The following is a 26,090-nucleotide window of genomic DNA, read 5'->3' on the forward strand; positions in this document are numbered from 1 at the left end:
TATATTTTTTCCTATTTTTCCTTGTTTTTTTATTTGAATATATTGAGATATTTTAGTTTGTTTGCTCGTTTCTTCGTTTAAAACAAGACAGTGGTAATCGTTGTGTACCAGCGTAAAGCAACGGGGGCGGTACGGGGGGGGCACAATGATCGATGTTTTTTTTTTCAAACACCGACGTGATTCCTATTCGGCGATTTTTTATTCTCTTCAACTCTCTTTCTCTCTCTCTCTCTTCTTTCTCTTTCTTATTCACTGTCCAACGAGTGTCGTTAGAAAACTGCACCTACCTATTATTTAAAGTACTCGCTATTTTTTGTTTTTGTTTGTTTGTTTGTTTTTTTAAACACGCGTACGTATTTCACATTGTATTTTTATTTTTCACATTTAAACACGTTCCGAACGATCGAACGATTCGAGGGGATCTCGCAATATAGCGGCAGCTTCTTTTGTTTTCTTTTCCTATTGAAAATCATCATCGGTTTACCTTTGATCAATTCACCACGCACTTTCGGGGATAGGTAACTCTTGTATTTCTTTCTTCGGAAAACTGTTCTATCTTCGAAACGTTGTAATTGTGGAACAACGCAAGTCAATATTCACGCGATAAGTTGTTTTCCAACTTCAAAATTCATACCCGTGCATACCATTTTCGATTTGTCTGACCTTCGTGATTTAACAATGAATCAAAAGCGACGAACGAAGGAAAGAAAGATGATAAGAAAGATAGAAAGAGGAAGAGAGAGAGAGACAGACAGACAGACAGACAGACAGAGAGAGAGAGAGAGAAAAAGAGAAGAAAGAAAGAAAGAAAGATAGAACGAAGAAGAAAAACGAAGCAGTTAACGATTTCCCCTATTTTTTTTCTATTTTTTTTTCCTTCTTTCGACAAGAATATGAATCCGGGTTCCACGCGTTTACTTCTTTCATTCCGATTTGAACATCTTTTTTTTTTGTAGCCTTGACAGTTGTTCTCACGTTTTGGTTCACAATGAAACGTTTCCTTTTCGTAGATTACAATTCCTTTCTTTCTTTCTCTCCCTTTAGATATCTTTTTATTCTTCTTCCACCGTGTTCCTATGCTTGTTGCGTTGTGGTTGTTTTTTTTTTCACTGTTTGTTTAATTATCGTATAAAAAGTGGACCCCTCCTCTCGTTCCGATTCGCTGATTGGAATGGCCGCAGAGAAGAAATTGTTTGAAAAAGAAAAGAAAAAACCAAAATGAAAGCGTCCGTCGTGCTATTATATCATCACACAAATGCGATTATGAATTTTCTAGCACGAGAGCACATGATTATCCAATCGAATATATGCGGTTCACTATTCCTGCATTACGTATATTCTCTTTTACATTTATTTATTTCTATATTTAATCCCTTTTCTTTAATATTTCGTTCTTAGAATCCTTCATCAAACACCCAAATTTCTCTATTCATCTAGTTTCTCCACCACACTCTCTTTCTCTTTTATTTATTTTCTCTTTCTCTCTCTCTCTAGCCTTTTTATTTCGAAATCTAAAGCACCGAAAAATGAAACTTTCCCACGAAACAAACCTCGTTTGCGATCGGGGTTACACGAAGAGTCACACTCGTATTTTCGTTTCACCGATAAGTCCTTTTTTCCTAAATCGATTCTAATCTCTCTTTGAATATCGAATATCCTACCCACTTTCCTACCTTTTATCATCACTCTCTCTCTTTCTCTCTTTTTTATAATCTTTTCATCTTTCTATCTCGTTTCGTTTCGTTTCGTTTCGTTTCATTTCGTTTCGGTTCAGTTTGGTTCGTTGCGTATTAACGAGAAACCGGTCAGCCGCATTTTTCGTATCGATCCTCCTCGATTAAATCGCGTTCTCGCGATCGTGACAAGACAGTCAATGCACGTCCCACATGGATGATTCACGTAGACGATTCACGCACAGACCCAAAGACGCCTGGGGGCGTCCACGTCGCCGGACCACCGTCCAGGGTCCCACTTTGGCTAGCACCAGTCATCCTCGTCGCTGTCGGAATGTCTCGACCTGTTTGAAAAATTTGACAAATTATTTGGAACAAGTATAATAAGAAATAAAAGAAACAATAGCAATCATCCCTCGAAGTTACACGAAATTGGTCGGATTGACGATAATAATTTTAATTTTAACTTTTAAGGATTTGTTTTGTCTGGCGCCGGTAGGACTAACTGACTCATCGTCAGATAATTTTCTTTGTCTCGTTTACCAAACTCTGCATTAATGGTTTATCTCGTAAAATAATAAATAAATGTATAAATATTATCGTTCGACCGATCTCACACACATTTATTTCATACTTGCGCACACTCGCATTCCTACGTGTATGATAATACGTCCGATTACCTCGTTTACATTCAATTAGAAAAACGAATATTTAATTAAAGATAAAATGAAAAACCGCGTAATTCCGAGTTCGCATAAATCGAGAGACTACCGCAAAATATACAATTTTATAATAATCAAATTATTCATATCTTGGAATACTAGTAAGTGATACGCGCCTATAGGCGCTGTACGCTACAAATGTGCATCTCGCATAGGGCGTCTATAGGCGCTGTTCGCAAATCAAAGGGATAAAACATTGAACAATTAGATAAAGAAACCAAATATAGGTAACAATGAAAGAATAAAAAGATTGACCTTGGCAAACGTTGCTTTGACTGGGGCTGCGGTTTGTAACCGTTCGGCACGGGGCTCGGAAGTAGACGACCTCCTCGACCCATTGCAACGGCCTGCTCGAAACTGAGCGGGCAGTGGCTTGGTTGCATAGGTGGTTGCATATGACCGGTAGTTGGATGTGGCATACCGATCTGTACGACGGGTGGTACATGCGGAACTCCTCCTACCATGAGCGGCCCGTGAGTCGGTGATGCGTTAAGCTTCGGAAAATTAATATTCGTTGGCTTTAATTGCAACGTCGAAGGTTTGCTCGGGGTAGGTGGTAACCGACGACCTCTTCTAGCTACCAAAACCGGATAGCTGTGTTGATGCGACGGATGACGATGGGGGTGATGAGGATGTGCTGGTGTACGACCACCAATCGGACTTGGACTCCTCGAGCGTTGTTCCAAGCTGGTAGTACCGTAATGTTGACCGCGTTCTATCCGATGAACTGGACTAGGTGATCTCGCGGGACTCGTTGATGCGCTCCAAGGACCTGATAAGAAATTGTCCTTCTTTTCATTTTACCCCCGTTTCATCATTTTATCGATTCTCGATATCGAGAGAATTTATTTAACACAGGTGTCTCTATATATCAATGACTCGCCAAAGTATTTCAACACTTGCCATTGAAATTATTTATTTATTTAAATTAATATTGAATTAATTATTTATTTAAATTATAATATATAATATATATAATCTAGAGAGTCATATTTCTATACAATGTTAATAATATACTTATAATAATTAACAAAGTATTTCATGGCAAGTGTTCAATTACTTTCGCGAGTCACTGTATATATATATGATTTATGTAGGTAATAGGTAATAGATAGGCAGGTATTATATATATATATGTATATAAATAGGTAGGCATCTTTTTTTCTAGCAGCCTCGTCTTGTTCTACTTTAAGTAAGTAATATTGCGTCGATAAATGAAATTCGACCTAACAATGGCTTGCTAGAATACGTTACTACTTATTCCGTAACAGCAAATGTTTTTATTTTGCCATTCGTCGGACTCGCGCCACGCTTGTAAGACATTGTTTTTTTTTTTGTCAATCCTATTATTATTTAGGTGCAAATCGGACGATGCATCGAATGCATGCTGATCCGTGCTTCTCCCGTTTACCTAAAGGGGGCAGGGGGTAAAATAAGATAGAGTGAAGCCAAATGGGGTGAATCTTATACATGCCACAAGTGCCAATATGATCTTCGATAGAAAATTTGTATAAATATACACATATATGTAGATATATGTATGTGTATACATACATGTATATTACGTACATAATTATACGTCAATGTTTTCAAGCTCGTTCCGTGTATAAAGCGTGCGATTACGACTAAAGATGGCATCGGGGACGTTCTACTTTCGATGGATTTGCTAAATAAAAAAAAAACACACTATACTTTTGTATACCAGACAACTATGTAAGTAAGTAAGTAAGTATGTGCACTTTTTTTAATACAAGACTAAGAAATACGATCTAAGTTTACACACGTAAAAGAAATAAGGGCTGTAATTGTAGTGTCCGATGGTAATAACTGTAAAGCGATGTAAAAATGGTTTCTAAATTGAACAAAGTTTCAACTTACAATGAATATATTTATGTAAGTATGTTTGTATGTATAATTGTATGTATGTATGTATGTGCGCGTGTGGGTGTATTTATATAATTAAATAAAAGGATAAGGTGATAAAAGAGACAAGACGAATAGAAGCCAAACGACATTGAACATACATAAATACAAAATTACATATGACATAACAAAACTGCGTTGGATAAGGGGAACGAAACGGAGTTGCGAAAGAAATTACCATCGTCGTAATAGTCGCAGTGGTCGTAATAGTCTGTTGTGTAGGCGCATAACAGAACAAAATGAAGAAACATATTACATCGAGTTAAAATACATTGAGCCTCTTTTTGCCTCTTGCGAAATAACCATTTATAGCGACACTTATAATTAAAATTCGAATCACAGACACGAATCCTTGAATGACTAAATAAAATTTTCTGTCTAATCCGATTGACAACACATTGACTGCCGCGCGCATTTCACGTGATTTTTTCATCATGCGATGAATATTACGTTTAAATATTATTTACAGCAGATAAGATTAGTTGTATAATGGTGTTTAATGCACGACAATCAACGTGTTAATATTATATCGAAAGGAATAGGGATCGAAAGTAAAAAAAATAGGGGATGATTCGTGGCTCTGATCCTTTGATTTCTTTTTTTTTGTTTTCTTTTTTTTATTTCTGCGTCAACGTGTTTTATTAGACGGAATTTTTGTTTTGTTTTTTCTTCTAAGTTTTTTCTTTTTTTTTCTTTTGGGTTTTACTTTGTTCTCGTACGAGACTAATAATAAAATTGAATATACACACGCACGCGCACACTCACGCACGTATCACACCATCATCACGTACCTCGCATCTTATGTCGATTATATTGTAAAGAATGTGGATGATGATGATGCCTCTGAATTTCGACGACGTTGCTAACCGTGTCGCTAAAGCCTGGTCCTTCGTGATAATATCCATGATGGTCGTGCCTGTGTCGCCTTGGCGATGGCGATCTATGCATGACCGGTGAATGTCTTCTATTTAACATAAAAAAATCGATTATTATTATAAATCAAATGACATTTATATCGATTTTACGTATAATTCATATTTAGCCAATTGTTTAGATAAGATTTATTCGATTTTAATGAAGAAATATTATGACATTTATTTATTTTTTTATTTATTTCAAGAAAGATCATCTTAAGATGATTTTATAATATAATTTACTCGTAAAAAAAATATAAGATCGACCATTTTGTATAATGCCATAAAAAAGAAACACGATTATTATTTTGGTGCAAGAATATTGATTGGTAGAAAGTAAACAAAATTAGAGACTAACGATTAGAAGTTTAATGAATGAAAATATAATAATACCTTAAGCTTGGCGATCTTGAATGATGTCTCGGTGGATGCGTCGAAGGATGATGGGGGTGAAGTCTCTCACCATAAGGCGTTAAACTCTCGATACTACCGGCACGCGAGTCGCTAACTACGACATTCTGCAGGTCCACCTAAACGAATAAAATTAATCAGTCGTATACTTGATCGGTTTAAGAATCAGCCGATTAGGAGAACTTTTTTGTTCTTCTTTTCTTTTTTATTCTTTTTATAATTCTTTATTTTAAATACATTTTTGTGGGGTGTCGACGATTCTTTGACCGCGTTTGACACGATTTCAGAAAAACCGATTCTCGCTCGAGACGCCTTTTGCCTCCGATCGTGAGCCCACGTTGCATATTACGATTAAATTTTTTTTTTTTTTTTTTGTTAACTCTTTATGTTCCCTAATTATGTGTTTCTATTAAACGTAGAATTAAATTGAGTCGTTTCAACATTTTGAAAATGATTTAATAAGTTCATTTCCTTTTTTCTTTTCCGCAAAATATTTTTTATGACAGTTAAGTTTTCGCGTTATTACGATCAATAATAAACATAAATGTAGTTGGGCCAGTTTCAAAATAAACGGCTCAATTATCGAGAAAAACGGGTATGCAAAATAGTTACTGATAATTATTCGATCAGACTGGTACGAGTCACAAGAAATTGAAAAAATATTGATTCTCATGATTTACCCATAGATTATTCGAATAATAAAATAAATATTTTAAATTCGTATTACTTTTATAAGTTATTAGACAAAATTACCAGCATTTACACATACATACATGCCGGTATCTCGAAATTAATAAATGAAATAATAAATAGCAGAGTATAATCGATGTACAGACGTGTATTTAAATTATTCACTTTTATTATTGAGCTTTAATTTTATTTTCTTTCTCTTTTCTTTTCTTCAATTAAAAATCAGTGTTAATAATAGGCATGCAACTTTCCAACAATAATCTCATCGCATGCAGCCATGCACCTTTCCAATTATATTCTGCGTGTTACGCTCGGGTGGATAAATAACAAATAGAGTGAAGAGAAAGAGAGAAAAAAGAAAATAAAATCAAGAAGAAGAGAAGAGAAAGTGTGTGTGTGTGTGTGTGTGTGTGTGTGTGTGTGTGAGAAAGAAAGAAAGAGATAGAAAGTGAAGATAAAAGATCCACTCCGAGCAATAAATGTCGTTCCAATTAGGTGCGTTGGTACTTACCAGGACACAATGTGGATATGGACATTATTTTTTTAAGACAAATAGACAGACAGACAGACAGACAGACAGACAGAAGATGATAGATATATGGAAAGAATTTCAAAAGAATAGAAATGAAAATGGAAAGATAGATAGATAGATAGATAGATAGATAGAAGATATATTAAATCGGAGAACGAAGCAGTCCATTTCGTCGTCTCGTCGACGATGACCACATCGTTTCGCCGAACGGTCCTAGGGCTGAAAGCAGCTAGGGACAAAGGGTGGGAGGTTCTCTAATGTAGACTTAGAATCTCTAAAGAATTAATCTCTCCTGAGAGATTCACCGGTCTCTAAAGAGCCTCGTGTCCAGGTGATGCATTTTTTCGTTTAGTTTCTTTCTCTTTTTTTTTTCTTTTTTTTCTCTATCATTCTCCAATTGTAAGTTCAAACATCCGAATAGTTTCTGCGTGGTTTTCTTTTTTTTTGTTTTTCTTTTTTTTTTAAGTTCTTTGATTTCTTTTGGTTCTTGAGTCACGACATCACGCGCAATACTTTTTCGACAGATCGATCGAAACGGATATTGAGAGAAGGCGGGTTATTCATTGGTCATAAGCTATCGTGGATATTATTATGAGGCTTTTTGATCCCGGACACGTAGGACAGGAGGATATTTGTTGATTCGAATAAAGGGTTTTGTCGTTTCTAATATGATCTAATTATAATATAACGGGATTTCTTTTTTTCTATGTTTGTATGTAAGTATGCTTTGGAAACATTTTCTTTTTTCAGAAGTTACGTATGTATGTACAAATACGTACGTAATTAAATAATTAAATAATTAATTAATTAATTAAGTAAGTAAGTAAGTAAGTAAGTAAGTAAGTATATAAGTGTGCAGAACGTTCAGATCTAAGGGTGATTCTCTAATAGATTCTAGCGGGTGTCTTAAATGTTCTCTTTGGGAAACACATGACGTAAGTTTGCACGTTCTAATCTACGAATGAACGGTTCTCTATCGTTCTAAAAGGTATATATATAATGTATGTTATATACTAAATGTATATAATAATAATAATAATAATAATAATAATAATAAAAAAGAGGCGTGTATGTAATAATATTTTTCTATAAATTATTTCTTTTCTCTCTAAAAAAAAGTCAAACAAGGATCAGGACACAATCCTAAAATCATCCTAAAAAGATTTTAAATATTTTGTTTACTTATTAAATGTACAACGAAACTTAATAAAAGCAACACACCCTAAAATCAAAACTTTCCAATTCGTTATTTAAAAATAGAACATCGTCTGAACACGCCCTGTGTTTACGTTCATTGAATATAGGTTAGTCGAATTAAAAACAAACAAAAAATATACGATAAAAAAGAGAGATGGTTCTTTTAAGATTCGCTCGGAGGTACGCGTCTTTGATTAGTATGAAACGAACGATAGTAGCCCGTTATATTAATTATATATGTATGTATATATGTGTATATAAATATATTGGATTGTCTGATAAATTTGTGCCGATTTTTAAATATAGAATGAGTGACTCAAAAGTCACTAGATCAATTTAAAATATAATAACATTGTGTTATTAATTATTTACAATATCGAGAACCAAAATGCCAATTGAAGTACACAATCTTAAAAAATAAATGAAATATAATATCTAATTATTATTATATATTTAAATATAAAAGAATAAGCTTTGAAATTTGTAATAAAACTCGACAGAAATTTTGTAAACGATCCAATATATAAAATATTCTATATATATATACATATACATGTATACATATGTATATAACTTGGTTTTAGAGAAGACAGAGAGAGAGAGAGAGAGAGATAGGGCTATTCGAAAAATCTGACTCGAAAATATGGGGAAATTTACTGCGGAATTGGATCGAGCCGAGACCTTGTGGTAACGGATCGAGGAGCGAGGTGCGTAGGTGGTCTGGTGTTGGTAGTACGAGGGTGGTCGGTGATCATGATGATGATGGTGATGGTGGTGGTGGTGGTGGTGATGGTCATAGTATTGATCATTGTCGGTATCGTAGTATTGGTCGTGATGGTGATGGTAGTAGTAGTCGTGATCCTGCTGGGAGGGCACCTCAGCCAGCAATGGCTCTAGCTCGGGGGCGCGATCCTCGCCATTAACTACGAGTACAACCCCAGACCCACCCCCTCCCTGGCTACTCTCTCCGCTGCTGCCTAGTATATCGTACTGGTGGGACATCTTCCAGTTCACCTTTTTGTTTCTGAAATTCACATTCATAGCTTTAATCTATTTTTAATCATTAATCGTATATATACACGTTCTTATTATTATTTATATTATTTATCAGAAATTGGGTATTTTTTTTTATTTAATATTATTGCGATTGATAATAAGATTAAAAGGATTCTATTGTATTTAATTTCTTGTGAAATTATATGTATGTATGTTATATACTGGTAAAATTCGAAATCCATTAATGTGCACATTTTCTAGCTAATCTGCAGATTAACTGATTTGCACCGTTAACGTGCGGAATTACGTATCGTTAAATAATATGTCACTGCTGTAGAAATATCTTTACGCCAAACAGCAATATAAGAAGACAATCTCTTGCTACTGGGCAAGGTTTTCAGAAAATGTCACTACAAATTTATATATAACACGAATAGGTGTGCTTTATTATTAATTAATATGATTTCATTCAAATACGAATAAATTCTAATGAATCATCCCTTGATCATTATCAACATATTTATAAGAAATCTTTATTAATTGTTCCAATTAAATACCCAATTTATGATAACAGAAAATAAATATTGAATTAAACGAACGATTTTATTATACCTGATGCTACGCTGTCGTCTTTGCTCGGCGGCTGCTAGGGCCCCTAAGGTCCCTTCCTCCTCATCACGGAAGTCCTTGTGTTGATCGTGCTTCGTTTCCGGTGTGGGACGCACCACGGGTTCGAGGCTGTTCGCTCTACTTCCGGTTGTGTGGCTATTTCCGGTGTGGTTAACCACCGCCATGTCCATCAGGCAGTTGTAGAGGGTCGATTGCTAAATTCGAATGTGCGAAAAGCACATCGGTGTGGTCAGATCAGCTGATCGATAGATTTTTCGTGTCGACGATTTATGCTTTTTTTTTTTTTTAATTCTCGATGAGTATTATTCTCTTGCGTAGTTATATCGACATAACGCATACAAAATGCATTACTATGTACAGGCACATACAGGCTTTTTTCTTTTTTTCTTTTTGTTCTCTCTTCGTATGCTTTGCTTCCGTTCGCGTGACACACCTTCGAGATTTGTTTGAGCTGATCGATTTTGGTTTAATCGATCGAAATACAAATAGAAAATAGTTCAAGAAAATAAAAAGAGTGACACAGAGAGAGAGAGAGAGAGAGAGAGAGAGAGAGAGACAGAGAGGTCAAATATATATATATACATGTATTATATATATCATAAAAAGAAGTTAGAAATAGATAGATACATGGATGGATAGATAGATAGATAGATAGAAGAAATATAGATAATAGAAAGAGCATTCATTGGTGAATAGTAGTAATAAAACGTTGATATAGAAAAAATTGTTTTGCAAAATCTCAATAAACGAGATGCCATGCGAATATATTGTTAAAATGCAAACGCGACAGTGCGTTCAGTGTAAGAAATATTAAAATAATCGAGATATTATCTGAGAGAAAAATAGACAGAGAAAGAGAGAGAGAGAGAAAGAGAGAGAGAGAGAGAGAGAGAGAAAGAGAGAGAGAGAGAGAGAAAATATATAGACAGAAACGCGTGTATACAAAAAAAAATTAGATCGGTGTCATAATGAACAGAATCGGTGATCAGTTAGTTTGTTGCGTGTTAATTTGGAAAGCCTGTATATGTTTGTCATGATTTCTCACGATTAGAAATGTTAATTTTTTTTCTTGCTTTTTTTTTTATTCTAATAAATGGTATTATGTGCGTTTTTTTTTTTAGCGTTGTTACGAGTAGGTATTATTACCATTTATGCGAGACATACAGAAAGAATTACATATTCGATGAGTTTGAAATGACACTATATAAATGCAAATTATTAATAAGCATGCAACACCAATGAGAATTGGACGAATTGTCGACGAACATTTATTTATTCCTAACGTTCGATCAATTTATATTTTACGATTTAATTAATCTATTGTATCGATTAAGATAGTCGAGTTCATGGAATATAATGTACGTCGATGATTCGTCATATTAATGTTGAACATTTACACATATGTACACGTACACACGTACACGATGACGAGTTACCATAAAATCATCACGAACAAACACAACACGTTGGACGTTTAAATCCGATGTTGAATTATGCAAGCTGACGAATAATACAATCATTACAAATTGCAAGCTGCCAAGAATTTTTGCTTACAAGTATTTATGGACGTGAAAAGGATTTACTAAAAGGGATATTCATACTAATTAATATACAACTGATGATCGTTGATCTTACGATTGGATAATTAAATAACATGCGACACGAATAAATCATACCATTTGCAATGCACTCGGGATATCGTTTAACATATTACTCGTTTGCGTACGATTTTAGGAAAAATTGCCTTTGTTTTTCTTTCTTCTTTTTTGTATTATTTAATTGTCTACAATAATTATCAATGATTTTTTCAATTTAAAAGCGTACGTAAGAATAAATTTATTGGATGCTCAACGATCGTGAGAGTGCCGATTAAATTTAACTAATTCTACGTTTTTATTAATACTTCGATTCAAAAATAATAATAATAATAATAATTAAAAAAAAAAACATTATTTATGCCCACACGAAGATGTTTGATTATCATCATTGTTAAACAAGCTTCTTTAATTTGCGTAGATTACAATGATGACGATTAGGAAAAAACGATTTTGGTTGTTCACAGCTTTCTTCCTTTTCATCGTTTCCAAAATCAATATAATAAGTATTTTATGTGTTAGAGTTGGTGGGTGTAGTTTTCTTTTGTTTTTTGAGATTAAGGTAGAAGATAGATAGATAGATAGATAGATAGATAGATAGATAGATAGATAGATAGATAGATAGGAAAATAAAAATAGAAAGATAGATCTAACAACTACATAACATTATTTCAATAATAATTAATTGATACTTTATTTAAAATTATGTTTGTGTGGTGTAAGTGAGTTAGTAAGTTAATAGTATATTCGTGTATATTAATAATACTGTATCAAAATATTTGATTAATAATTTATAATATAAAGCAATTGGACAAATTCGAGCAATACTATGAAATCTATCTACTTTGTTACAATAATCGAAATAATCTAAACAATCTAACAAGGATTAAACTCATTACTCTTCTACTTTCCATTTAATGTTTTAACAAAAAGAAAAAGAATATCTATAAGAAATTAGATAGAAATATATATTTAGTTATCTATCTATATACGTAAAAAAGAAAACGAAAAATAAAACAAACTAACAATGAGTTAAGCCGAACGACAGGATCTAATTTTTCTAATACTATTTCAAATATTAAGAGCTCTAAACGGGTAACTAATGCTTCCCTAAAATAAAATAACTATTAGCGTTATTTCTAATCCTAAAAGACAATAAAGAATTAAATAAAAAAAAAAATCAAATCAAATTCAATATCTAATATTCGATCTAAAATCGATCTCATCTATCTTTGGTAAAAATAGAAAGAGATAAATAGATAGATAAAATTCTGATGTAGTCTAACAGGCGGCGCAAAAATAATATTATATTAATATTTATAGGTAATTTACTCGAGGCAAAAGGCGAGAGCTCTATTTTTCTTTTTTCCGATGACTAATTTTTGCTTGACATTTTTTGTAATTTCTTTTTCTCTTTTCTTTTTCTCTTTTTTTTTTTTTTTTTTTGAATCTAAAAGGATTTGGCGTACTAATAGATCTTTTACTTACACACACCTATGTCATATCGTATGGGGCCAAAGGATCAATTCACGTGGACACACATATTATGCGTACTCACGTGATTTCGACACGATTCACTATGAAAATGATCACGCGTCTCGATTTTATACATCATTTATAATAATAACATATATTTAATTTATATGGTTTTGTTTCTTTTCAATTCGTACATAAAATTGTTAAGTATTTTTTGGTTTAATATAGAAATTCGTTGGTTCGATGTATTTGTATAAAATCGAAACAATATCACAGACTATAGTTGATTATCCTAGGTATATATATATATATATACATGTGAATATAATGATACATATGTATAATATATATATACATATATATGTATAGTTATTAAAAAAGTAAACGTGCTATTAAGAAAAGGATCTCTCTGAAAGGAAATACTAAATATCTAAGTTTCTATAATAAACTAATCTTAAAGATGCTATAGTAAGGATTATCGTCTAATACAATAAGTGCCTAAGAAAGAGAAGAAAGATCGACTTGTGTGGTGATAAGTGTATTTTGACAAAAGCACAACCGTTGTTGTATCTTTTCTTTTAAAACAATGATTTAACAACAAAAAATACAGGAAAGAAATTAAATTATAATATTGAGCACAATCAAAATGAATATTAATTAAAAATTATATTGAAAATTGAAAATTAAAAATAAAGATTTATCTTTTCTTCCAAAGAAAATGATTTCGAAATAATCCATCGAGTTGAATTATTTAAATAATATCAACGACAGTTGTGCCGTTTTTTTCATTGGCGTGAAATTGTGACTGTCTACTATCAAATGAAAATAAAATACAAAACGTGAATGCATACAATTTGTATGGGTTTAAACGTAAGTCGTGTTTAAGTGTTTAATATTGATTTGAGTGAGATAGAAATATATATATATATATAAAAACCAGAAAGAAAGAAATAAAGAAATAAATAAATAAAGAGATATACACAAGTGCAAGTTCAAAGACACAATGGCGTATTTATAAATTATTAATTAATAAATTTCTGCAACATATGTATCAGGATTTTAATTTTTTACGTTAATTCTTAAATACATTTGTCTTTTATTACGTGCGCGGAAATTAATTCGGTGCCATAAATAAATACTTAATTTGCTTTTACAAAAGGCACCGAATGAATTTTTACACGCGATAAATAATCGCTTATGTGTCTCTGCGTCATATTGTTAATAAAGAGTGTAAATGTTATGAAAAAAAAAAATATATATATATATATACATATATATATATATATATATATATATACATATACATTTTTTTTGTACAGACAAACGATGCATCGTTGTAAAAGACTGGTTTATTTTTTATTGTTAAAAATTTTGTAACAAAATATTCATTTTATTAAACGTTAGAAAAATGATTGCAAAAGTTAAGCAGGTTAAACAAGTGTTTTACACTATGCAATGAAATATATATATATTTTAATGTGTATAATATAGTTAAAAGGAAACAAAATGAATATTAAAATAAGAATAAAAAAAAAGAATATGATATAAAGATGATATAAGTAAGAGAAAAAGTAAGTACTACCGCCTGGGCTGCAGGACTTTGCCCAGCATTATCGTTATCGATAAGATCGTTATCGTTCTGGAAAATAAAGAAAAAAGACACAAAGAGATGATTGAGAGCTGCGTGAACATCCTCTTGTCTTGGTAGTATAATTTTAAAATATTTTTCCTTTTATTTTTTTAATCACCTCTATATCGGATACGCATACGATAATAGAAATGAAATTCATTTTGTATTTTCGTCCATTAGTTAAAATATAATGAACTTTCAAACCTCGTGTTGGTAGAATTTCTTCTAAAAATGTATCATTAAGAAGACAACAAATATATTACAAATAAAAATATATATATATCAATTTAAATGCATCAAAAAATATTTGGTTTTTTTTTTTTTTTTTTTTTCGGTTCTAACTTTTAACTAATCTTAAATCATTCAAAACTCCACAGTTTCTTAACTATCTATTTAAACATTAATTAGTATTCTCGAGTCGATCCATTCGTTGTATTTTTTCGTATTGTTTTTATTTATAAATTATTAATACAATAAAATGATTAAGTATCCACTTGTGATAAAGATTTCTTTCTGTCTTTGTTATCAAAAAGTGTTCGTTAAAGTTATTAACGTACGGATTATCGCGTGCAAATTTGACATGTTCTAAAATAAAATATATCAAAATCATTGATCACTTATTTTTCATAAATGAACTAATTTTATATTACAATATCCCAACAAATGAATCAACTTGAGATAATCTACTATATATATATATTAAGTTTCTAATTAAAATTATATATCGTTCAGGAAGGGTCACACATTGAACTTCTTCTACGGATATCGACTTTGCTAATTCGAAGTTAAAGGTATAAAATTTGAACCAACGTTTTATTTAATCAAATCGACAAAATTCCAAAACTTAATGAAATTAATCGATAATGCTTGCCGTCCCAATAAAGAAATCCACAGAAACATGTGTTAATCGTATTGTCATCGAAGATTGTTAGTCGATCGATGAATTGTAAATCGATCGATCGATCGTAATCGTTCGATTATAAAATTGAGATTTATTCAATGGGATGGAAAAAACCGAAAATGGAACGCTTCGTAAAAATCTTATTTTCCTATTCAGATACATATGAATCTTTGAAAATTTTCAGCACTACTCAGCACACAGAGGTAGGTAAGTAATATATATAGGTATATATATATGTAGGTATATAGCGTCGGGAAAAAATAATTAGGATTGTTTTAGGAATAATAATCGTTTTAGGATCGCCCGAGTTCGAGATTTTGTTCATTTGTTTTTGTCAACAACAAAATGATTTCTTAAGAAAATTAGGAATTCGAATTTCGAGCGTTCCCAATTGAAGGAAAAGGTTGACTATCGAGCTACTTTGGATGATCAAGTGGAAAATCGCTATTTGAAAAAGAAAGAACCGGTTTTTTTTCGAACCGTTAGTGTAAAAATCCTACCACGAAAAAGCCAACGACAAAAACATCTATTGTTAAGTGATTAACATCATCGAATCTTCCATCTTAATCGTCCTTACAATCCTCCCATTGCCATAATTTGTTCAATCGAATTTGTTTTAACTTTTTGATCAAATCCAAGGATCGTTTTAAGAATTTATAAACGAAAGATTGTAAAGATTAACGGAAGAGGAAGAACGTCGAGGATCTTTCGAATGAGATTTAAATTTATTTTTCTTACACGTTTAGTAAGATAAACGCGTTCGAGGGAAGACTCACCTGTCCGGATGGTTTTTCTCGGCCAAACTTCGTCGTCTTCCAATTTTCAATTATCATGAGAGCGACGTATATCTTACCGACGGTGAGCTTTCCTCTGCCTACCTCTAAATTAACAAAACAATATTATCAATATAAAACAAATGTGGCAACCAAAAAGTGTTAAAACGATAGGTTTAATAAATAATTTACCTTCGTCTCTAGGTATCAAAAGGTCCAACATCTTTTTCGCTTGCAGAGGCCAAATACTTCGAATAGTATCTCGAAGTTCCTCGTTCGCTTGTCTCATTTCATTCGCTGGAAAAAAGATTCGAAAAGATAAGCGGATGATTTGTATATACAGTGACTCGCGAAAGTATTTGAACAGTTGCCATGAAATATTTTATTAATTATAATAAGTGTATTATAGAACACTTACCGATATATTATTAACATAGAATGGAGCTATGACTCTGTAGATTATACAAGTATAGTTTCAAGCAAATCGAAATATATATACAATAGTTATGATTTATTTCTTACAAACGTAACGATTGCTGAAGCCAAAAAAGTATTTGGACATATAGAACTAAGGTCAAGAAATAATGGAAACAAAGGTTTTTCCAGTACTAAATATAAATATGGAAGGTCGTTAGTTGTTGCCTTATGTACATTTGTCTCTCAGTCACAGTTCAGTATACGTGGTGAAATATTACGATATTGATCATGTGTCCGAAAAGATCTGAAATTTCTGAAAGTAATAGAATATTAATTGTTAAGTGGCGCAAAGAAGCAAAGACATATACGATGAAATAAGTAAATTAATAAATATAAATAGATCTACGATACATTACATTATTAAAAAATCGAAATCTGAAGGAATTATAAAAAATAAATACTGTTCAGGTCGACCACACACACAGAAGTTAACGGAACGAAAAGAAAGAGCTTTGATCCGTGAAATAAAAAAAAATCCAAAGATTACTGCTACAAAACTTGCAACAATAGTTCACCAAAACTTTAAGGAAGATGTGCACCCAGAATTATGTAGAAGAATGCTACGTAAATATGATTATCATGCCAGAATTCCCAGAAAGAAGCCATACATTAGTGATATTAATAAGAAGAAAAGATTAAAGTTCGCCACAGATTTTATTAGCAAAGATTTTGGAATAAAGTAATATTTTCAGATGAATCGAAATTTAACGTTTTGGGTCGGACGGACGTAACTTTGTTTGGAGACAAGCAAATACAGAGATTGAAGTGAAAAACTTGTGTGTTACGGTAAAACACGGGGGTGGCTCAATTATGATCTGGGGGTGTAGGGTAGCAGGTGGCACCGGGAATTTGATCTTCTTAGAAGGAAAAATAGATAAATACAAATATTTAAACAAAATTTTACATAAAAGGAAAAATGGATAAATACAAAATTTAAACAAAATTTAAAGGAAAGTGCAAGAAAATTGGGTATTTAAGAAGATTTTTACTTTTAACAGGATGATATGATCCTAAACATACTGCAGGAATTGTTAAGGAATAGATTATATACAATACTCCTCACATGTTAGTCACACCACCACAAAGTCCTGATATTAATCTGATTGAACATCTATGGGCAATAATAGGAAACAATTACAAAAATTTAATATAACATCAAAAACAAGTTTAAAAGACAAACTACTCGAAGTATGGAGTTCTATATCACCAAGTATTACGGAAAATTTAATAAAGAGTATGTATAATCGCTTACAAGATGTTATTCGTGCTAAAGGTGGTCCTACTAAATATTAAAGGCTTAAAAATTATCTGTTCAAATACTTTTGTGGCTTCAGCAATTGTTACGTTTGTAAGAAATAAATCATAACTATTGTATATATATTTCGATTTACTTGAAACTATATCTGTATAATCTACAGAGTTGTAGCTCCATCCTATGTTAATAATATATCGGTAAGTGTTCTATAATACACTTATTATAATTAATAAAATATTTCATGGCAACTATTCAAATACTTTCGCGAGTCACTGTATGTAATTAAGATAAAATATCTATTAGATTAGGTTGAAAATTTCTTTGAAAAAAATAAATGAAAAGGCATAGTAGAACAACTAACCGCATCTCATTTTAATACTAAGATCCTCTCGTATCAGTGCGAAAAGTGTAGTGGTAAAGTTGACCTTCCCATCGGAATCAACGGGCATGTTCATTCTGATGAGTTTCTTGTATGCTAGCCTGTTGGGACACTTTTGACCAAACCCCAACGGTGGATCCATAACTTTGAGCATGTCGTAGACCTCGTTGTAAAGTACCTTACCGGTAGCCTTGGGATCGTATTCTGCCCATATTCTAACAAATTCGTCTAGATGATGTGCACCGAGAATCGACGAGTCTCTCGTTAAATAATCAAAGTTGTCCATGATGACGGCGACGAAAAGATTCAGCATTAAAAATGAGCAGAAAAAGATGAACGAGACGAAGTAGGCATAAGCGATGTTAGAACCGCAACCACCTGGTTCCTGTTTTCCTGCTTTCACGTCGCATGGTCGACCCTTTATACAGGCCAACATGATGTTTGGCCAAGCTTCACCTGTTGCGCACCTACAATATACGTCAATCGTTAGATCATTTTTGTTTCTTTCTTTCTTTTTTCAACGTTCTGCTTAAAATATATTTATATATTTGTATTTTTAATTATATTCGCAATAAGAGAACGTTTCTTTATTTCATTTATTTTGTTTTATTTTATTTTATTTTATTGTATTTTTCTAATGACATGCAAAAATATCGATTCAAATCCTTCGAAGATACGAGAAAGCAAAATTATAAGAAAATTCGCGATCTTTACGCGTATAAGATCAAAATGATGTATACGCATGAATTTTGATCTTCTCGTATTTTCGATGAAAAATTTGTATATACATGTACAATATTATAAGAGATTCAAGAGATCTGAGAATTCAATAGATCAAAGAGTTTATAAGCTTTAGTACTTGGTTAATCTTGGCAAGGATTTCTACATTAAGATATTACGACGATATTTCTTTGTTACGATTACAAACAATTAATCAAATATTCATTTGGAATTGTTTAAAATATCGTCATAATTTCTAATATAATATACTATATATAATAGCATGCATGCATATCTCTTCGAAGGGACAAACGCAACACCAAAAGCGATAAAAGGTTTGTAAAATTACTGTATCTAATCAAACTCGGATTTTTCTAATAGAAGTATCCGATATGTGCGGACTCTTCGACTTTGAATTTTATGTTTGTTTATTCTAAGAAATAATACTTTTGTAGAATAATAATAATAATGAAAAAAAAAAATATATATATTAAAAAAAGAAAAGAATAAAAATAAAAGAAATAAAGAAAGTATGCGTGTGTATTTATTGGTATTGAATTGAGGCTATATATAAGAGAGGTGCATGTTGTGCAGTAGTATTTAACAATTGTATTATAATATCATCGAATATATCGAAAAACGATCAAGATTACGTGGATGTGGATGATACTTACCGAAAAAGCAGCATCAGACCTTGTATGAAGCTTTGGAAATTGTTGTGCTTGTTAATAGAACTGTCAGCACCCAGCTCGATGTTACCGAATACCTGAGACCCACAGAAATAAGTGAGCCAGCCGCAGCCAAATGGCGGATAGGCAGCGTTTATCATGGATGTTCAATCTCTTTTTTTTTTTCTAATTTTTTTTCATTTAAACAAACAATTTTTTCTCTCGTCTTTTGCTTTTTTATCTTGGTTAGTAAAGTAACCACGATAAAAAGAGTTGACGTTATCGATTGATCAATTAAAAGTCGAATTCAATTTTGTTAGTTGTTTTTTTTTTTAAATCAATATGATATAATAACAATTAGAGGACTTGATACACTCCTTCCGGGTTGTCTTTTCTCTCGCTGGATGACCGAAAACGTCTGTGACTGGTATATGATATCCTTATGTAAAAAAAACTACGTAGAGATAAGATAATAGGAACTAATCTAAAAATGCTCGAACGATATCAAACGTAAATTAGATAAAGTGAAATTGTTTTAAACCCGACGAGCATCCGTTTCGTATTCATTTAGATTAAATATAATATAAATACATGAGATCTTTTTTTTTTGCAACCGTTGGTACAAACGTGCATGATTCTATATGGAAAACTATAAATCGAAAAATATGGAATCAAATTTGTTGAGTACTTGTGCACACCACTCGGATTGCCATCCTGGAAAACTAAAAGATCTCCTTCTATAGTTATAAATGTCAAATTTATTTGTCTTCAAAAAAAAAAAAAATAAAAAAGAAAACGAAGCATCATATATGTGCCCATAATTGTGAAAGTGGTCTAAGTCATATATTTCTTGTTTCGAGATATTTAAAGGATTACATTTGAACATTAAATGAATTCTATACAATATTGAATTACAATCACTATCTAACGGTTCATTTTTGACAATATTGTGAAAATTACATTGAATAAATTTAGTTTAAAATAATGTGATATGAAATAACTAATAAACTTAATTTTTTTTAATTTTGACTTAGACCACTTTCATAATTATGAGCACATATAGGCAAATTGTACTCTACGTTTTCGATTTGGTTTTTCATTTAGAATGATTCTTTACTCGCTTGTACCATTAAATTAAAGGATATACACCATGTATAATGAAAACGTTTTTATATGCATATAGAAATAAATGTTTGGATTTATAGAGGTGATATTAACAAAAATATCAGTGTAATTGTTTGCGTTTGTGTGTGTATAAATGTAAATTACGACAAAGAGCCCTTCTAAGTATACTCATCTACCACATTTAAATCAGGATCTATGATATACTTTAGATTTGTGTTCTTGCCTTTTGATTAATATGTATGTATATACATACTATTGTATACTCGAAAGAATCGTATTATCCTAATTAAATATAATAATTATTTCAATATATTAGTTTTCCTTAGTCATCTAATTTTGCGAATTCCTAGATTTCCTCGATTCTTTCGAGTTTGTTGTTGTTGTTTTTTTTTCTTTGATTAAAAATGTTATATTGTTGACGCCAAAGCTATAACGCAAGCATTACTATGGGACCAACTTTCTATGGGACAGCTATTTGCGGGGTTACAACAATTTGACACGTCGAGCAGCTTACTCTCGTGAAACCTCATGCTAGCAGCCCAATACTCTCTCTCTCTCTTTTTCTTTCTTTCTCTCTCTCTTTCTCTCTATATCTCTCTCTCTCTTTCTTTCTCTCTCTCCCTTTCTCTCTCTCTCTCTCTCTCTCTCTCTCTCTCTCTCTCTCTATCAGAAATCTTTTTTATTTGGATTTTTTCTCTCTTTTTTTTCATTATTTCTTACGACGATCAAAATTTACCCCCTTTTTTCTTTTCTTCTCGTATTATTTATTTGAAAGATCATCCCCTCCCCCCTGCCCCCGTTTTCGCGATACATTTCGCGATGCTTTTCGAACATTTGGGATTTTTGGAAAAAAAAAAAATATTACTCAATGTTTGGTAAAATAAAACTTTGCAATTCGATGGGACGTTAAATTCGTTCGTTAAACATCGCGAAAAATCACGACGTTTTTCTTTTTTTGTTTTTTTTTTTGTTTTTTTTTTTGTCAAACGTGCGGTCGCAAACAAATGTTAGTAATTTTTATCGAAGTTTTTTCTTTTCTTTTTGCGTACCATAGAAAATTGTAGAAATAAATAAATAAATATTTATATAGTTCGATCGACGAAAGGAAACAATGAAATATATCGAATCATTCGATATGATTGGTCGTATCGTCAAAATCTCTCAAGAATATATATTCCCTTATCCTTGAACCTGCAGTGTATTTAGCTGCTCGACTCACCGAAAAAGCAACATAAGACCGGCGAAGAAGGACTGAAAGTTGTTGTGATCATCTATCGATGTTCCTGGATCGTTCGATATATTTCCAAAGACCTGACAACGGAATTTCTCAATCACTAATTATCACCAAACTATTTCATGTCATTTAACTCAATCCCTTTTCCTTTTTCTTTTTCTTTTTCTTTCTTTTTTTCTAATTTCTTTTTTCCTCTCTGTAGAAAAAAAATTAATCAAACGGTATATACGTGATTGTTGCATCTTAAAAATTCACTTTGCAAATAATAAATTATAATAATTGTATTATACAATGAAAATAAATAGAAAAGAAAAAGATACGAAGTTTGTTTATCCTACCGTATCAATCGAGTTGGTCTTTTTTTAAATCCCCTTATCATATCAACCTAATTTATAAAGTGTATTACTTTTTCCAATTACAAAATAATGAATTTTATGATTTATCTTAAGATACAAATCATAAAGTTAATTTCTTCCAATTTTGGATTCAGTCCATTGTCATGATTACTCGACCTAATTTATAGAGAACGGTTCAAATATATATATATATATATATATATATATATATATATATGTGCCGATAATTATTAATTTTTCTTCCAATTGTAACAAATTAATTTTAGGATTTATCTTAATAATATAAATTATTATATTTTAAGTTATTTGTAAAAAAAAATAAAATAAAATTAATCATAAAATCAATTTGTTCCAATTATTTGAATAAGCCCACTGTTATAATTATTGGCACACGTATTATATAATATTATATTAGTAAGTAAGTATATATATGTATAAAATGTATATCCTATATAAGATTGGTCCCAGTAACTTGCAAAACGCGCGAGAAGAAAGAGAAAAGAGAGAGAACGCGTTCTTTCGTACCTGCATACCGATGATGGCGTAGATGAAAAAGAGCATCGCGATGAGGAGACAAACGTAAGGCAAGGCCTGTAAAAATAAACGAAATCATTTCAACAAATTAATAGGAAACATATTTCACACAAGTGATATTTCATTTTTCATTATTAAAAAATTAAATGATTTTTTTTTACTATTGACCAACTATGAAAGTGGCATAAGTCCAATTTCCATAGACTCACGTGATTGAAATATAAATCTGACGTACTTTGAAGGATTGCACGAAGGTCCAGAGTAAAATTCGTATCGTGTATCCTTGTCGTAGCAGTTTGATCAGTCTAGCGGCACGAAAGAGCCTGAGAAAGCCGACATTGATGAAATTCTCCTGCAGGGGACACAGAAAATTGCACTTAACCCAAAAGATTGTCCATCTTTAAGCGTTCTGAAGAATGAAATTTAGCTTCGTGCGTACAACATCGGTCAAAAACTAAAACGAAACGATCGTTATCCTTCACATTGATAATGATCGATACTTTGCCTAACCGATTGCACGAACGAAGCTATCAAAGGAATTCTTTTTCTTCTCCCAATTTTATATCTTCTTTATAAACATTTCTTTTTCCTACAATTCTTTTCTCTTACTTTTACTCTTTTACTTTACTTTTTTTTTTAATAACACAACCAAGTAAATCTTCGAAGGAAGTACGTCGAAGGTACCTGCACTAGTTCGGCAGATCGTTTATTTTCCTGTAATCGCTATAAAAACCCCTTTGCCGCGATTAAGAAGATGTTTAGATATTTCTTTTTTTTTTTATTTATTATTTTCTTCCATTTTGTCTTAGCTGCATTGATAGTTGCTATTATATTTCATAGTGGCCATCTTTTGATAATGATAATGACGATGACTATGATCGAAAAAGTATTTAAATGGGTATATATGAATGTGTATAATAATATGTATGTAAGTATGTATGCATATATGTACATATGTAGAACGATAGGAATATGATGTAAAAATATGGATATGTTACCATCAAAGCCGGAAATTCGCTATTGCTAGCAATTTCTAGGCGTTGTCAACAATGCAAGGCGCCTTTAGACAAAGTCGGAAATAACTTTTCCTAAGCATTGAACATAATACTTTAATAGTTTATAGAGGTACGCATAGTATAGCGACACTTACCGCCTCAACAACCCCCACCATGCTCGCTTGTGTGTGTGTGTGTGTGTGGGAGCTGGGTATGGGTGTTGTAATAAATTTTTTTTTTAATATTAATATTTTTTGCTAAAAAAGTTATTTGATATTCTATAGGATACCAAAGTATTATGTTCAATGCTTAGGAAAAGCTGTAAGAATTCTTCTGTTTCCGACTTTGTCAAGAGACGTTTTGCATTGTTGACAATGCCTAGGAATTGCTAGTAATGGCGAATTTCCGGCTTTGACGGTAACAAATACAAAAGAAAAAATGTGTAATATATGTTCAACTTGTTTCTGTGTTTGCTTTTTTTTTTCTCCTCCTTTTTTTTGTACTCTTGCTTATAATATATATAAGCAATAAGGTATCACATCGTGAATAGAATAATAAAATAGGTTTCACATATCTTTAAAAGAAGAAGATAAAGATACATATATATATAATATATATACAGTAATAATAATAATAATAATAATAATAATAATAATAATAATAATAATAATAGAAAGAAGAACCAATCCGACACTCGATATTAGATTGAATGATGCAAATAATATACGAAGTAATTGATACCTTCTTTTCAGTTAGCTGGCCACCACTTGGCACACTCGAAAACCGCTCCTATTACAGAAATATTGAATGTTGCAATAATTATCTGTTATATCGTTCTAACCCCATACAATTATTCAAAAATGTACATACACCACTGATTGCTTTACTTTCTGGCCTTTACAACACAAAAGCTTTAGCATATTTCTTACTTCTTTTTTTCTTTTACTAAATTTTTTTGTCTTTTTTCTTTATTTTTTTTTTTATTGGTAAAAGTAAAAGAAAATTACGCAGTAGACTGACTGGTGATGATATTAATACTCGAGCAAGCCTACTTACTACTTTTAGATTTATCAGATTTAAAAACCTGTTGGATTCGAAAAAAAGGTATTAATATATTTGATTTTTGATTTATTATATTCGTTAATTTAATTCAAGCGCATCTACCTTGATATTAATATAATTAATGTGTAATAATAAATGCGTTTAATAATTGTGTATATGTATAGTTGTAATGTTCGTTATTGTTATTGTAAACGTATTGATATGAGCGATGAGATAATTTTACATATTGGCTTGTTCGATAAATAATTTTTAATTTTTTTTTCCCGCTACACATGTTAAGTAGTTTATTTTCGAAGGGGGGTAGTAGCATTGAAAATTGAAAAGGATAACAAAATTATATGCCGTTTACGAAAAGGATATGTTAAGTGAATACTATTGTCAAAATTACTTTTCGAAATTTCGAATTTGAAGATCGATTGATTGATGCTAATTAACTGCATATAACGCAAGATACATCTGACAAGTTGAATTTATCAAATTCGAAACGTGCATATATTATTTGCCTTCGAAAAAAAATACAATTACTTATCGAACAACTTAATACTTTTTTAGCGTAACAAATGCAGCATATACGGCTGGGAAATATAAATAAATAAATAAGATACATCCAAAAAGAGATTAATCTTACTTAGAAAATAACTTTTGCAATTACTTGCTAGCGTTTGATTTAAATTATATCGACAAGGAGCAGCAAAAGGGTTAAATGGAAAAACGCAATACTTACTCCCTTTTGTCGCGAGATGTATTCTCATTTAAAAACGAAATTATTTTGTATAACTTAACGATCGTGTTATATAATTAAATAAATATGTTGGTATTGAGATAGATTTACGTTAAATGTTGAAAAATCGATTAATCGATTAGACAAATTCGTGTCTCGGGACAAAAGGGCTCGTGATAGCCGCACATGAACCAGTGGATTACGAAATCCACGTGCGACCGATCAAATTATAACGTATTCTTGGTTAAATATAAATTATATCGATACGTAATAGCGTCGGTAATTATGAAAGTGATCTAAACATTGGTTAAAATAAATTGACACAATTTTTTAAAATTTTTATTTATCGCTTTATTGCAAATCGTATCGATTTTTGTATAGAGTAATAGTAAATTATCATTTTCTTTTTTAGCATCATTTTTAAACATTACAAATTTTACACGATTTTACTAAAAAAAATTTTGTAAATTAGGTGTTTCATATTGAAAAGTAATATATTTA

General features: G+C 31.4%; 1 protein-coding gene across 34 annotated transcripts in view; it reads right to left on the reverse strand.

The window, feature by feature from the left end:
• Positions 1-1,097: 1,097 nt before the first annotated feature.
• The window catches only part of LOC122522938 (voltage-dependent calcium channel type A subunit alpha-1), a 132,211-nt gene continuing 107,218 nt past the window's right edge, over positions 1,098-26,090 (reverse strand). For 9 of the 34 annotated variants that reach the window (XM_043644356.1, XM_043644369.1, XM_043644355.1 and 6 more), the window contains 15 exons: positions 24,548-24,595; positions 23,047-23,163; positions 22,803-22,868; positions 19,569-19,660; positions 18,157-18,641; positions 16,256-16,360; positions 16,067-16,170; positions 14,342-14,398; positions 9,671-9,882; positions 8,720-9,086; positions 5,626-5,762; positions 5,110-5,282; positions 4,497-4,529; positions 2,651-3,167; positions 1,739-2,017 (listed from right to left, as the gene is read on the reverse strand). In XM_043644356.1, the coding sequence (XP_043500291.1) occupies positions 1,978-2,017; positions 2,651-3,167; positions 4,497-4,529; positions 5,110-5,282; positions 5,626-5,762; positions 8,720-9,086; positions 9,671-9,882; positions 14,342-14,398; positions 16,067-16,170; positions 16,256-16,360; positions 18,157-18,641; positions 19,569-19,660; positions 22,803-22,868; positions 23,047-23,163; positions 24,548-24,595 (2,553 nt within the window). In that variant the 3' untranslated portion in view covers positions 1,739-1,977. Of the gene's footprint in view, positions 2,018-2,650; positions 3,168-4,496; positions 4,530-5,109; positions 5,283-5,625; positions 5,763-8,719; positions 9,087-9,670; positions 9,883-14,341; positions 14,399-16,066; positions 16,171-16,255; positions 16,361-18,156; positions 18,642-19,568; positions 19,661-21,906; positions 21,999-22,802; positions 22,869-23,046; positions 23,164-24,547; positions 24,596-26,090 lie in introns of all 34 variants that reach the window. The other 25 variants (XM_043644358.1, XM_043644360.1, XM_043644366.1 and 22 more) reach the window with 19 other exon arrangements.

Source organism: Polistes fuscatus, unplaced genomic scaffold, assembly GCF_010416935.1.
Source record: "Polistes fuscatus isolate 324 unplaced genomic scaffold, CU_Pfus_HIC Scaffold6, whole genome shotgun sequence".
NCBI classification, from domain to species: Eukaryota; Metazoa; Arthropoda; class Insecta; order Hymenoptera; family Vespidae; genus Polistes; species Polistes fuscatus.